Genomic DNA, 14557 nt, shown 5'->3' on the forward strand with positions numbered 1-14557 from the left:
AAATATTAGGAGAAAACAACACATACCAGAAGAGAAGCTTCACTCCCTTAGATTCTCCCAACCCTAAAAAAGTAAAACCCCTTTTCAGTTTCTGGCAGGTAAGTTACCAAAGCTGATTATATTTCCAAGGACGTAACTCAAAAACAACACATACCAGGGGCAAATCTATCAATGTTAGATTAACAACTACCAAAACACAAAACATTATAGTCAGATAGCATAATAAACTCCATCTAGAGCAATCTAAAACACTTATATTTAGGGTAAGAACACCATACACACACACATAAGAAGAAAAATTCAGAGAAATAAAAATATACCATGCTGCCAAATTTCGAAAACTTATCAATCAAAAATAAAATAATCCACAGTCCCAAAAGAACATTAACAGAGTCACCAAAAAAAAGAATTTTAACAAAACTCACCTTGCAGCTTCAAGCATAGCTGAAACATTAACAAAATCTGCCAAGAACATGCACTTCTGTGTAGGTGGTAGCCACCAATCCCCACCAAAAGGCTCTGCTATCACAAAGTAACCAGAAAGCACCAACCTACAGATAAGAACACACAACAGGTACTCATTAATAAAACATACAAATATAAAATGAATTAGTAGCAATAAAAGAAGAAGGAAAAAGAAAGAAAAAAGGAAAAAATCACTTTCTAAAGTCACAGTGTACGTATTTCATCTACCTGCCTATTTCAGCTTGATAGATACTTCTATTGTTTGAATAGGAAAAAGAACTACAACCCTACTAGATGACAAACCAAAATTATAAATACACCGTATATGAAAATAACCTCACACAGACTATATTATTTAATCACTGGTGTCTTAACTAAAAGCAGTAATCAATCACTGAAGAGACTAATTTGCAATATATAGAAATTTAATAGACACACACAATCTGAGGCAACCTAATATGCATACCAATTGAGCCAACAACAGTTGTTACAGCAGCAGGTATATCTCAGTAATATAATCCAGAAAGCTTAACTACTCCCGCCTGCTTAGTTAACTGAAATTAATTCGACACTAAAGAAAATCATTAATAAAAATTTTAATACGAAAGAAAGAATCAGAAAGTACCTAAGAAAGAAATTCCTCTGTGGATAGAGTCAGAGTACTTACTTATCAACCATTGCTTGCAACACAGCCATGAATGAAAATTTAACTATAAGAAAATCCATACCTTGGTGTGCTCTTCCTCCATATACTCAAAGTTTATTGCAGTAACAAAACAGAAACAATCAAACATTGGCAAAAAACCTAAACATGGATGAATATTCCTGCTTCGATAAGACGCTGGGCTCAGATATATGTGAACAAAGTCTATTTCAAGACCACGAAAGGTCTCATATTGAGCTGGGATACACATTACCATCATTCCTCCATTTACTCAAAGTTTATTGCAGTAACAAAACAGAAACAATCAAACATTGGCAAAAAACCTAAACATGGATGAATATTCCTGCTTCGATTAGACGCTGGGCTCAGATATATGTGAACAAAGTCTATTTCAAGACCACGAAAGGTCTCATATTGAGCTGGGATACACATTACCATCATTCCTCCATTTACTCAAAGTTTATTGCAGTAACAAAACAGAAACAATCAAACATTGGCAAAAAACCTAAACATGGATGAATATTCCTGCTTCGATTAGACGCTGGGCTCAGATATATGTGAACAAAGTCTATTTCAAGACCACGAAAGGTCTCATATTGAGCTGGGATACACATTACCATCATTCCTCCATTTACTCAAAGTTTATTGCAGTAACAAAACAGAAACAATCAAACATTGGCAAGAAACCTAAACATGGATGAATATTCCTGCTTCGATTAGACGCTGGGCTCAGATATATGTGAACAAAGTCTATTGCAAGACCACGAAAGGTCTCATATTGAGCTGGGATACACATTACCATCATTGCAACCACAAGAACAAACATGACTATACTATACAGTGGACTCACAACCAAGCCCCAAACTCCCAACATAAAACTATAGCAATGGCTTCTATGACACATCTACATCAAGGTTGAATCTTCTCCCTAAGTTTAAATGAATTCCATATATACTATAGATTACAGAGTATCAATAATGCTAATGTATTTAGAAAACTTTCATTATTTTAACAGATCATTCAAGCACAAAAAATACCCAAAAGAAAAATCCACTTACTTTCTACCTTTTCCCTATAGACCTCTAAAATGCTCTAATCCTCTTCAATTGAACAACGGGAATTGTCATCTTACAAAAAATGTCTGTATGGCCTTTTGCTCTTCTAAATGTCTCAATAATTAATGGAACCACTCTGTTCAACCTTGTATCCAAAACGAACTATACTAGAAAAACCTCAAAATAATAAAAAGTTTTAGACACCCAACACTAGACAAAAGAAGAAATTAATTGTTCTCGGTTTAGATGTCATTTCTACATATATCCTAATTAATCAATCTAGCAGAAGCATCAATATATCCTTTACAACTCTACTCGTTAACATCAGAAATTCATGACCCATGTCTAACAGACGAGTAGTCAACTAGAGACTTACCCAAACCCCCCATGAATCATATTGCTGAAGGAAAACGAGAATTAGTTAGAACCATACCGCAAGCTGTGACTAGTTCTACACACTTTGTATGAAAAAAGGAATAAAAAATTTGGAGGAATAACAAAAGAACACAACAGATTAGCAGCAACCTAATTCAAATTGTAACAACAAAAACAAAACCGAATCAATAAACCAAAATACCCAAAACGTAGAAACTAAATCACACAATGGGAACATGAATCTTATCAGATTTCCCGTTTCTGGCGAATTCCAAGTTGCCGATTCCGAACCCAACATCTGAAATTAAATCAAGCAAAAACAGAGTCAAAACCCTAGAAGAATTGATCAAGTTAACGAAACAGAAGAATTGAACAGAAGAAGAAGAAGAAGAAGAAGAAGAAAAGGACCTTGCGGCGGGTGACCCGGAGACAAATCGATCTCCGGGAATTCCCAATTCAGAGAGAGAGAGAGAGAGAGAAGCCCCAAATCAATTTGAAATTCCAAAGTGAAACTAGAGAGAGAGAGAGAACGCCACGCTTTTATACAACGTCGCACAACACAACGGCTCTTTTTTTCTTTTTTCTTTTTTCTTTTTTTAATGACTTAAGGGGTTCCCTCCCAAAAGCACCGCTATATTTCGCATGCTTTTTTTTTTGGTTACATAAGGGGATTTTCGCATGCTTCTGTGCTACTCTTCTATGTATTATTAATTAATTGTCTCTTGCAGATAAATGTTTCGGAGATTAACGAGCAATAATTCTGAAGTTTTTTTTCTAGGTTAGTAAACCTGATGATTATCTTTTGACAGCGCAGGAATATCATGGGCAAATTTCTCAGTTTCCAAATCTATTCAAGAGTGATCCTTTCATACCACTAATATCTTCTACGCAAGAATGAGAGTTGATATATTAAGTTGTTGACTGATTAAAATTTTAAATTATCTAAATTGCTCAGGATTTATTAAACTCCAAAATCTATCTGACAATGGTTTTTAGATATGATTGCAATTTTAGAAAAAAATATTAAAGTAAATAAGGAGAAACATCTATCAACTAATGTATTAGTTTTGTTTTTTTACAAATCTATTAGAAGAAGAAAAACTAAATATAGCACACACGGAGTGTGTCATGAGGCTAGTGTCCACTTGTGTAACATCCCCAATAAAATTTTGAATTTATAGATACTAACATTCTGATATAACTTTAAAAAATGAAATTACGTTACACCAGCTGAATTTTATTACCATGTTTAATGAAATACTTGGATTACAAATTGTAAACATAAACGTAATTACACGAATATTTATAACAATCACACCACAAGATAATTATACAAATATGTAAGTAAACATGTCTAGTTACCGCCAAGGGTAACTAGATCAAACGTGAGGTTTACTCACCTTTTTCACTCCCGCTTTTCAACTTGTAACTCTAAAAGAGTTTACTTATGTACTTCGATGACCTCCAAGTACCTAAGTGACACAAAATCTCACTTAGTGACAATTGAGTTCAAAACGCTAAACAACTCAACAAAATCTCAAAACTACTAAGGCCTCCCAAACCAAATGTTTGGTGCTTTCACTCACTCTCTACACCACTTCCAACACCCTTAACAACTCATACTACTCCCTTACTTCCCTAACACCACCCTTCGAATTGAACATTGATGAGTAACAATTTCCTATACATAATTAGAATATGATTATTGTAATTTGATGGCAAACACAAGGATTAATTTAACTTGAAAGAAAACACAAGAAAATCCGAATTTGGTACTTGGATGGAATTGAGAACTGATAGATCGTTGGTTAGAACGTATATAAAATACCCTGAAAAACATCATCGTTAGTATAGAATAAGCAGGGATCGTTCAGTCTGGGGAATCAAAAGGGCCTCAAAACTTATAATGTTATTGGGGGATTTGATTTGGATTCTAAAACTACTATTTAAAATAAATCCTAAATTACTTATATACAATTGATCTACCACTCATCACATAAACAAAACACGAATTCTACTCATGAAACATGTATGACACGCATAAAACAACATATAGGCAGCATCAATTTTTGATTTATTCCTAGTCCATTTTCAATTCCAATTCTAATTAGAGTCCGAAGCGGTTCATCTAATCGTTAAGAATTCTTAATTATTTAGAATCAACGAAGCGTTCAATCCTAAACATATGCTAAAAAGAGTTCAACATAACGAAGCGTACTAGTTAAACAACAAAGTAGTACATAAGCACATTAAGTCGAATTGGAGACATGTAAGCAAGCATGGCGTCACTCATTTTGATTAAGTATGCAAATTCCTAGAACTATCACAACCCTATACAAGTACCAAGAATTGAAACACGAAGCGCATACTCAATCAAAGAACACTTTGGTGAATTAAATCGCAACCTTAGGAGAACCATGGTCTTGGCTTCCCCAAGCATTGATTTAGATGTACAAATTCATGGAATTAATTGAAATGAAACCTAAATTAATTCAAAAATCCTACTGCCCTTAACTATTATACACAACATACACACATGATCAAGAGTTCATACAATCAAAACATAAAACCAAATAAGTCTAAAAATATGTTCTTCACATATAAAACCGAAAATAACATCCAATAATGCATTCAATGAATTCGAAAATTTCAGAAAACCAAAATAAAAATTACAAGCCATGGATGAATCACACATTAGAAACCTTCTAGAATTTGGCAAAGATGATTCCGATTTGGAAGAGGATGGAGATGAGCACGGTTTGGTGGTGATGGATGAAAATTTGTGGCTTAAATTTTCTGGATATATTTTGGCAGAGATTCGGCTTGGCTTTATGAGAATGGTGATGACAATTGTGAAGGAATGCCATGCTATATATAGAGGAAGGAGGAGAGGAGGGCAGCTCGGTTTTGGTGGGCTGATCCATGTATGCACGGCTAGGATCTCTCTTCAATTGATGCATCGTGTGACTATCCTTATTCCTTTGTTTAATTCAGCTCTTATCTCCTTCTTTTCCTCTAGGGTTACACGGCTGGACTCCTCATCCTTTGCTGATTTGAATGGCACGGCATCTCTTCCTTGTTTATCTATAGATGTACACGGCTCTATCCTTAAATCCACAGTTGAATTCTCTTCTTTCCCTCAATGAATTTGGACGGAATCATGTCCTTCTCTTCCTCTAATCCGTGTATGTGTGACTTCTTGTAGCTCACGGCTCCTTATTTCTCTCATGTGTAGATAACACGGCTGGATTCTCCTTCTCCTTGGCTGAATGGATAAGGCACAGCATTGGACTCCTTTTTCTTCTTAAATATGGGCTGAAAACGTGAGTAGCTTCATCTTCAAGCTCCTTGCCGTGCTCTATTCTTTTCCAACATGGAATAAGACTCCTTGAAATTCTCCAATTCGTGCCTCTTTCTTTTACCATGAATTATCTCTTTTATCTGAAAATAAAAACCGAAATTAATGAGAAAAAGATAATTCATTCGAAAATAATGTCTTAATCTAGACAATTGTTATCTTAAAAAGACACATGTAATAGATAAACTCAGCTAGATTAGGAAAGTTTCTAATTTGCAAAAAGGAAACTTACTAGAACAAGAAAGTTCATTCATGAAAGTTTCGTAATAAGAGTTTGAATTTAAGTAGGACTTTCCCAAATGATACGTTTCCTAGTCTAACAAGGATTCCTAGTGCAAACAGGACTCTCAAGATATGGCCAATGCGACCAAAACGTAGAAAGATGAAAACTCCTAATCCAACTAGGTTTCCTAGTCCTATAAGGATTCCTACTCAAACTAGGACTCTAGACCAATTCTTCGTTTTTAACTCGTTTAAGCACAAAGACACATCCATAACCGTCCAAGACTCCTATTGTGACTCAATGACTCGATATTACAACAATAAGGGCTAAGCAAAGTACAAATGGAGGTAAAAAAATATTAAGAACGTAGCACAAAGTGCTCCTATTAAGAACCATAACAAGAAAGCTAGTTACCAGGATGGTTTGATCAGTTCGATTACTCGACATCAATATTTAACCATGTAAGTATCGTTAGTAGTATAAAGCAGGAGGGTATCGTTCATAAACCGGGGATCCAACTAGGGCATAGAATCACAAACATTTAACAACAGATTCACATAGATATAAATGATTTGAGATAAGTTTTGGGTTGATATAAAAACATGAATAAAACATAAACTAATATATACATGTGATCAACCAACCAACACACAATACATCACCAAAACAAATCATATAAAGCTAACGAAAATCAGATTCTAGTCCTCCTTTAAGAGTCATGCCGAGACACTATCATGAATAAGTGAATAACTAAGGTTCGATCATGCAATTAGGGTCCTAAGCAATAACCTAAACATATAGACACTTAACACATTCAACTCTTGCAAAGCGGCCTTCATTGAAATCTAACATACTTATCCTACCATGCAACTTCAAAACCACGCATATTGAATTCATTAAGCATGTCACCTAATTAACCAACAATCATGCAATTCTGAAAATCACATAGAAAAAATAAACATGTTCATAGCATAAGTTTTTAATCCAACAACCTAAATATCATGCTACAAGCGTATACATAACACTTAGGTATCGAAATCACTCAAAGATAGTACACGGCAGAAACCGAAATTCATAAAACCAATGAATCGAATCAAGTAGCTATTTCATAGAAAAAATCGAAACAAGTTTACAATAACCAAAACACATACACAACCAAGAACAAGAAAACCCAAAACTGAAATAAACAAAAAGAAAATCATGGTTACACTTTATCAATCAAGCGATCCTACAAGGTGTAGCCGTGGCTTTCGAAGGGAATTGACTTTTTCACAAGCGTACTTTGAAGCTAAGGTTGATGGTGAAGAATGGTAGAATGGAGTTTAGGATTTCTTGGAAGGGTGAGTATGAAATTCGGTAAAGCTTTGACTAGTATGTGCACAAGGTTGATGATGAATAACAATGAGGTCATACCTCTATATATAGGAGTCAATAAAGCCTTCATGCCGTCCCAAATAGGAGATAAAATCAGATTGAGAAGCTGAAATCTTCTTTGATATGGACTTTGATTCATGTACTCCAAATCCAACTTGATGTAGGAAACCAAATCCAATTGGGAAACACATAGGCTGCACGGCATTTCTCCTTCTTCAACTAGGAAATAGCTAGGCCGACCTCTTCTCTCTTTATCCAACTCAGACATGACTTCCTTGTTTCACTAGGAATGCATCACAACATCACGACTCCTTGTTCAAATAGGATTTGTCTTTCCTGAAAAGAAATCGACGATTAAGGAATCCTAACTCAATAAAGATTTTTAACACTGAGCACAATTTTTTCATCATCAAAACTACCAAAGCATAAGAATATGACATATATATATATATATATTAAGAACGTCACACTTTGTGCTCTTATCATGATCCCTCACTATTTGTGATGAAATCAAACAACATTCTTGTTTAAGACCCAATCGAGCTTCCCTCAGCTCCGGATGCTATATGAACTCCAGGGGCAATTGATTAACCATCTTTGACCTAAAGACTCAATCAAATTCTCCAACAAGCACAGTCTCTCAATTGAGTCAATCCTCAATTTTTTAATTAAATTCACAAAGATTCTATAGTTAATATTCTGACCCATCCTCAAGAAGCTATATATTAATAACCAAATTAAAAAAACACCAATGCTCCCAGAGATTTCTCAGACTTAATTTGTCATAAGCCCAAAATTTAAAGAATTTACAGGAGAAAAGGTTACCGATTCGAAGTCGAGTTGTTCGGTGGTTTGAGAAGCAGCCATCGATGGTAATGAACTGGAGTTCATGATGCCGAATTGCCTGCCGAATTGCCAATGATCTAGAATGAGTGGGAGAGAGTTGAGAGAACAGACACATAGATCATTTAATTTCAGCGTAATGCGAAGAAGAAGGGATACATGGCTGGGTGTTGTAATTTGTACAAAGAAGTGAGGGCAACGCTGGAATAATGAAAATAATCATTAAAATACAGTAACTCACGCTACAATATATGTGACTTGGGCTTATTAATAGCGGGAGAGAGTATCCGAACCCATCTTTATGCCCCAGTAAATATATAAACACCCGAGTCTATACCGGCCGGAAGGAAAAGCCCAGCTTCCGCTGGATGATTCCGCAAGCACCTCGATTGTTCCACTCCGGACAGAATCAGACGGCCAGAAAGCCTTACCCGTCAATCAAACTGTACCAAGCCAATAGATCATTCCAGAACCCTGTCCACGTGTCGCCACCTAACCCTCACTCTCTCTCCCCCGAAAACCTTTATCACCCCTCCCTCTCGCTCCTCTTCTTCTCTCAGCTCACTCTTTCCTCCTCTTCTGCGTTCATAACCAGCCAGCCCTCGACAGTCTGCTCCCTCCTTTTTCTTTTACCTCTTCTCCGGTTAGGGTTTTCACTTTGCAAGTTGCTAATAGAATCATCTGAGCCGCCATGGCGTGCTCCTCTGCTCAAATCAACGTCCTGGGAACTCCGAGGACGGTGTTTTTAGGACAGAGACTGGGGCAGGCGGTGCCGCTGCGAGGCTTCGTCAGCCTGAGATCCAGCGGCGCCGTGCGGAGGGCCGCCGGTGCCCTCCGCATAGTAAACGAGAAAGTCGTGGGTATCGATTTGGGGACGACGAACTCGGCGGTGGGCGCTATGGAGGGTGGGCAGCCCACCATAGTGACGAACGCCGAGGGACAGAGAACGACGCCGTCTGTGGTGGCGTATACAAAGAACGGCGACAGGCTCGTCGGTCAGATTGCTAAACGGCAGGCCGTTGTGAACCCGGAGAATACGTTCTTTTCCGTCAAGAGGTTTATCGGTAGGAAGATGACTGAGGTCGACGAGGAGTCTAAGCAGGTCTCGTACAGGGTTGTTAGGGATGAAAATGGCAATGTTAAGCTGGATTGTCCTGCTATTGGCAAACAGTTCGCCGCCGAGGAAATCTCCGCTCAGGTATATCCACCGTTATAATTTGTATTATCTTCAATATCGATGTCGCGTTTTTACCTTGGTCACTTGTTCATGTTTATCTCTGAATTAGGTTCTGAGAAAGCTTGTTGACGACGCTTCTAAGTTTTTGAATGATAAAGTCTCCAAAGCTGTGGTCACTGTACCTGCTTACTTTAATGACTCGCAAAGAACTGCTACAAAAGATGCCGGCCGGATTGCTGGGTTGGAAGTTCTGAGGATCATAAATGAACCCACCGCTGCTTCCTTGGCCTATGGATTTGAGAGGAAGAACAATGAAACTATCTTAGTATTTGATCTCGGAGGTGGTACTTTTGATGTCTCAGGTACTCTATCTGTTGCCTTGTTTAGAAGAATTGGGATGATGATCTGCTAGATTGTTTTTAGATTCTTTGTATGTTTCGCTAACTACTTGTCCGTCTGTTACAGTGCTGGAGGTCGGTGATGGAGTGTTTGAAGTGCTATCTACTTCTGGAGATACGCATTTGGGTGGTGATGATTTTGATAAGGTGAGTGGTTGCGCGTTCTTTCCCTCTACTTAATTTTTGGGGCCGTTTGCTATTGAATTTTCGTGCCATTGCTGTTTGCCAGTCCTAAAGCTGTGGTTTTGGACAATTTTGGTTTGAAGCAGAAGTTAAAAGAAAAATATAATGTATCAAATGTAATAAGACTGCGTATTGAGTAAGGAAATCTTTAAGTGGCCATGTTCTAATGATTAGACAAATCAAGTAACAACTATTTTGGGGGGTTAGGGTTACTGGGAAGTCCAAAACTCATGTCCTTATGAGTCCTCGTCACATTATTGGTTTGGGAATTACAAGTTCTTTGACAAAATAAGCATGCTTAATTGCTTAGGCTGCATGTAATTGCTACTGTCAGGCAATTTGCTTATGCCGAACATACCAAACTTATACTTTCTTATTTCTACAAATAGAAACTGTTTTAGTATTGTGGGGCAATTAGCTCACCAAAGCAATCTGATAATACCAAAGCAAATGAAGCTCAACTTTTTCTATAAATTAGGTTGAAAGAAATCCCATTCCTATGTCCATCTAAGTTACTACAATTCATGGTAAACTTGGCATTATAGTCTGTTTTTTTCATTTTCTCATTGGATGAATTGATGTTTTTGATCTAATTCGGATTTTGCTAAATCCAGAGGATTGTTGATTGGCTTGCTGCGGACTTCAAAAGAGATGAAGGAATAGATCTATTAAAGGATAAACAAGCCCTCCAGCGGCTGACAGAGACGGCTGAGAAAGCCAAAATGGAGTTGTCATCTTTAACGCAGGCAAACATAAGGTATCTTGTGGCTCTATTTAAGATTGATATTTATCTCTCTGGTTACTTCAAAAATTTCAATACTTTGTTTGTGTTTCATCTGTGACATCGTACTCATTGGTTATAATTATTATGTTTCAGCTTGCCTTTCATTACTGCAACTGCAGATGGGCCAAAGCACATTGAGACAACACTTACAAGGGCCAAGTTTGAGGAATTGTGCTCTGATCTCCTTGACAGGTAAGAACTGTTTGGAACTTGTAATAAAACTATTGCTCTCTGCAATTTGTCATTGCCACTCTCTGTTCCTAGTTCATGCTATTCCTACTTGATGATACTGATGGCAGTAGGTTTTTCCAGTGCCTCCTTTCCTTTCAAGTGCGACATTTTATCTGAACTTCTATGTATTGCAGACTGAAAACACCAGTTGAAAATTCACTGAGGGATGCAAAACTCTCCTTTAAAGACCTAGATGAGGTAATACTTGTTGGTGGTTCCACACGTATACCAGCAGTTCAGGAGCTTGTGAGGAAGATAACGGGAAAGGAACCAAATGTTACGGTTAATCCTGATGAAGTTGTTGCCCTCGGGGCTGCAGTTCAGGTGGGTCATTATATCTCTTTACAGTTGCTAACATTATAATCGTGTGCTAATAGAATTTCCATCTTAGCGACTTGTTTAAGTGCTTAACAAATGTATGTTTTATCCGTGCCATAACTTTTCATTTGCTACTATGGTTACCTTACCGGTGCTACGTTATTTTACTGGACTCTAGGCTGGTGTATTAGCTGGAGATGTGAGCGACATTGTATTGTTGGATGTGACACCACTATCACTGGGTTTGGAGACCCTTGGTGGCGTCATGACAAAGATCATTCCGAGAAATACCACTCTACCTACCTCGAAGTCGGAGGTGTTCTCAACTGCTGCAGATGGCCAGACGAGTGTGGAAATTAATGTTCTTCAAGGGGAGAGAGAATTTGTTAGAGATAACAAATCTCTTGGCAGCTTCCGTTTGGATGGTATCCCGCCTGCACCACGTGGTGTTCCTCAAATTGAAGTGAAGTTTGACATTGATGCCAATGGGATTCTCTCGGTTGCTGCTGTTGACAAGGGCACCGGCAAACAGCAGGATATCACCATTACCGGTGCGAGTACGTTGCCCAATGATGAGGTGTGTCAATGATAAGCTAACTAGATAGTTCAAAAATGGTTGGCTCTGTCAAGTTCAATTTGGAGCATAACTCTTGGCGTGTCAAACTTTGTGTTTTTTTTTTGTTTATAATGATCTTACTGTTGGATTTAAGGAGATTGTCTTGAAACTTACAGGTACAGAGAATGGTTAACGAAGCAGAGAAGTTTGCTAAGGAGGACAAGGAGAAGAGAGATGCCATTGACACAAGGAACCAGGCAGATTCTGTCGTCTACCAGACTGAGAAGCAGCTGAAGGAACTGGGTGACAAGGTTCCAGCCCCAGTTAAAGAAAAGGTTGAGGCAAAACTGGGAGAACTCAAGGAAGCTATCTCTGGTGGCTCAACCCAAGCTATAAAGGATACCATGGCTGCCCTCAACCAGGAAGTCATGCAGCTTGGACAGTCGCTATATAACCAGCCTGGCGCCCCTGGTGCTGGTGCAGAGCCAACACCACCAGGTGCCGAAGCTGGGGCTTCATCATCATCATCATCATCATCAGGCAACGGAACGGAAGGGGATGTTATTGATGCAGATTTCACCGACACCAACTGAGCATATTTGCTAGGCAGCTAGTGGTTTTCGTATTTGCTTTTCCTGCTTGCCAAATGTGGTAGGTGTGGACAGGATATAGATGGGGTAGTTGTGGTTGATTCATTTTTGTTTGAAAGAGAGTGGATGTTGCTAGAAGATAGAAGGATTATTAGTTACTTCACTTGAAATTTAGTTAGTACCATGAAATGATGGGATGTTGAGTGTTACATATTTTGCCTCATTTCATAGGTTTTTGGTACATCACTGCCGCATGTACGAAACACAATTTGTCTAAGAGAGTATTCTACCGTACGAGTTACAACACAGTCAAGACACTAATCAAAATAAGAACGAGCGGGATATGTATCAAATTAACTTTTGAAAAAGGTGACAGCTTATTGAAGGGCAAGTCTTACTAGGGCTCGGAGATAGTGTTCGAATCTTTTGGCTTATAATCCTTATGTGACCCCAAACAAGACCTCATATTTATGTCTGCATAGTGTCACATCTCTGTAGAATCAAAAAAATGCCAATGTATTGGGAAAAAAAAGTTCCTAATGAGCAGGCTTAAACTTTTGGTTCAAGTTATAAAGTACGAGTCTTTGTTTGAAAGATCATATTCAATATGATATTCTGCATAGTCCTGTACGTTACACCACTTGGGCATACTGTCTAGAAGGATTACAAACCGCAAAACATATGTTGTATCAATGTATCATAAACCCAAAGCATATGAGGCACCACATGCAAACACATGATATTATTTTCATATTGATCGTAACCCTAATGGTTGTAACAAAAAAAGGTGGCATATTAGTGATACTAGCCTAGTTCCAGTTTCATTGTTGACTAACAATAGTAGACTTATATATGATGAATTCAGCACAAAAAATCATTCTTTGTCGTTTTGTTTATGAGATCATGGTAGGCAATTCCCCTCAATTGTGGAGATTGTGGGGCAGCAAGTCAGCAACTTCTTTTGTCTCTTTGCCCTTGTCTGAAAACACTCATTCCATAAAAAGTTTTCTTTTCTTTGGGTTTTTTTTTATCAAGTTACAATTTTATCCCTCATGAGAATACCTACATATAGTTGTGATTAATAAACTCTGGTAGTTCACTTCTTTGACTTCTCTTATGACTTTATTAATAGATGATTACCATAACTAAATTAACAATACAACAGACCAATCTCAGTCACAACATGCCATAGCGAACTTACGGTTTCGTCCCTATTTTTTTGTCATTATGACATCGTTGCCCTTGGTCTGTATATGAATGCATCCCCGCCCTCCCTCTTTAGTTCTCTCTCTCTCTCTCTCTCTCTCTCTCTCTCTCTCTCTCTCTCTCTCTTCTGCTCCCTTGGCCGTCACTCAATTTCTTCTCTCATAAAATTAGAATTTGTCATTTCTATTTCGGTGTAACTTTTCCTCTCCCAAATCGCCGCTTCCTCTCCGATCAGGTTTTTACACAGGTAAAGCTTCAGTCTCATTCTCCAAGTTCGCTAGAGAGAGAGAGAGAGAGAGAGAGAGAGAGAGAGAGAGAGAGAGAGAGAGAGAGAGAGAGAGAGAGAGAGAGAGAGAGAGAGAGAGAGAGAGAGAAAGAGAGAGCTATTATATCAAGTGCAGAAATCCTTGAAAATTGAATTTGCCATCTTGGGCTATGGTTTATAGATGAAGGTGGTTCTAGGTTTTGATTATTAGTTTATTATTGTTTTTTATTTTATTTTATTTTTTGTTTATTCTCATTGGTTGCTTTAGGTAGTGGACCTCATTCAAACAACTAAAGTTAAGAGATCTTGAAGGCCTAACCATTAAGTTAATGAACTTAATGCACTTTTAATTGTTATGTTTCTGTTGTTTCATAAATTACACAGCTAACTATCAAAGTACTAAGATATGATGTGTGTGTGTGTGGTGCACTTCCTTTTATTATAATTGGAAATGAGACAATGCTACCATGTTATTGATTTTATGATGTCCAT

General features: G+C 37.7%; 1 protein-coding gene and 4 non-coding genes across 5 annotated transcripts; 1 reads left to right on the forward strand and 4 right to left on the reverse strand.

The window, feature by feature from the left end:
- Positions 1-1304: 1304 nt before the first annotated feature.
- Positions 1305-1398, reverse strand: LOC126796520 (small nucleolar RNA snoR69Y). The gene has a single exon (XR_007672365.1). It is a non-coding gene; the product is annotated as a small nucleolar RNA snoR69Y (small nucleolar RNA).
- An 88-nt stretch (positions 1399-1486) lies between these two features.
- On the reverse strand, positions 1487-1580 carry LOC126796521 (small nucleolar RNA snoR69Y). The gene has a single exon (XR_007672366.1). It is a non-coding gene; the product is annotated as a small nucleolar RNA snoR69Y (small nucleolar RNA).
- Positions 1581-1668: 88 nt separating this feature from the next.
- On the reverse strand, positions 1669-1762 carry LOC126796522 (small nucleolar RNA snoR69Y). The gene has a single exon (XR_007672368.1). It is a non-coding gene; the product is annotated as a small nucleolar RNA snoR69Y (small nucleolar RNA).
- Positions 1763-1850: 88 nt separating this feature from the next.
- Positions 1851-1944, reverse strand: LOC126796579 (small nucleolar RNA snoR69Y). Its single transcript, XR_007672418.1, has one exon. It is a non-coding gene; the product is annotated as a small nucleolar RNA snoR69Y (small nucleolar RNA).
- Positions 1945-8798: 6854 nt separating this feature from the next.
- Positions 8799-12905, forward strand: LOC126796254 (stromal 70 kDa heat shock-related protein, chloroplastic-like). Its single transcript, XM_050523036.1, has 8 exons — positions 8799-9555; positions 9644-9896; positions 10000-10079; positions 10730-10872; positions 10993-11091; positions 11265-11454; positions 11627-12025; positions 12181-12905. The coding sequence occupies exons 1-8, from the start codon at positions 9049-9051 to the stop codon at positions 12595-12597; spliced, it is 2088 nt and encodes a 695-aa protein (XP_050378993.1). The 5' UTR covers positions 8799-9048; the 3' UTR covers positions 12598-12905.
- Positions 12906-14557: the final 1652 nt, after the last annotated feature.

This window comes from Argentina anserina, chromosome 5 (assembly GCF_933775445.1).
Source record: "Argentina anserina chromosome 5, drPotAnse1.1, whole genome shotgun sequence".
Classification (NCBI taxonomy): domain Eukaryota; kingdom Viridiplantae; phylum Streptophyta; class Magnoliopsida; order Rosales; family Rosaceae; genus Argentina; species Argentina anserina.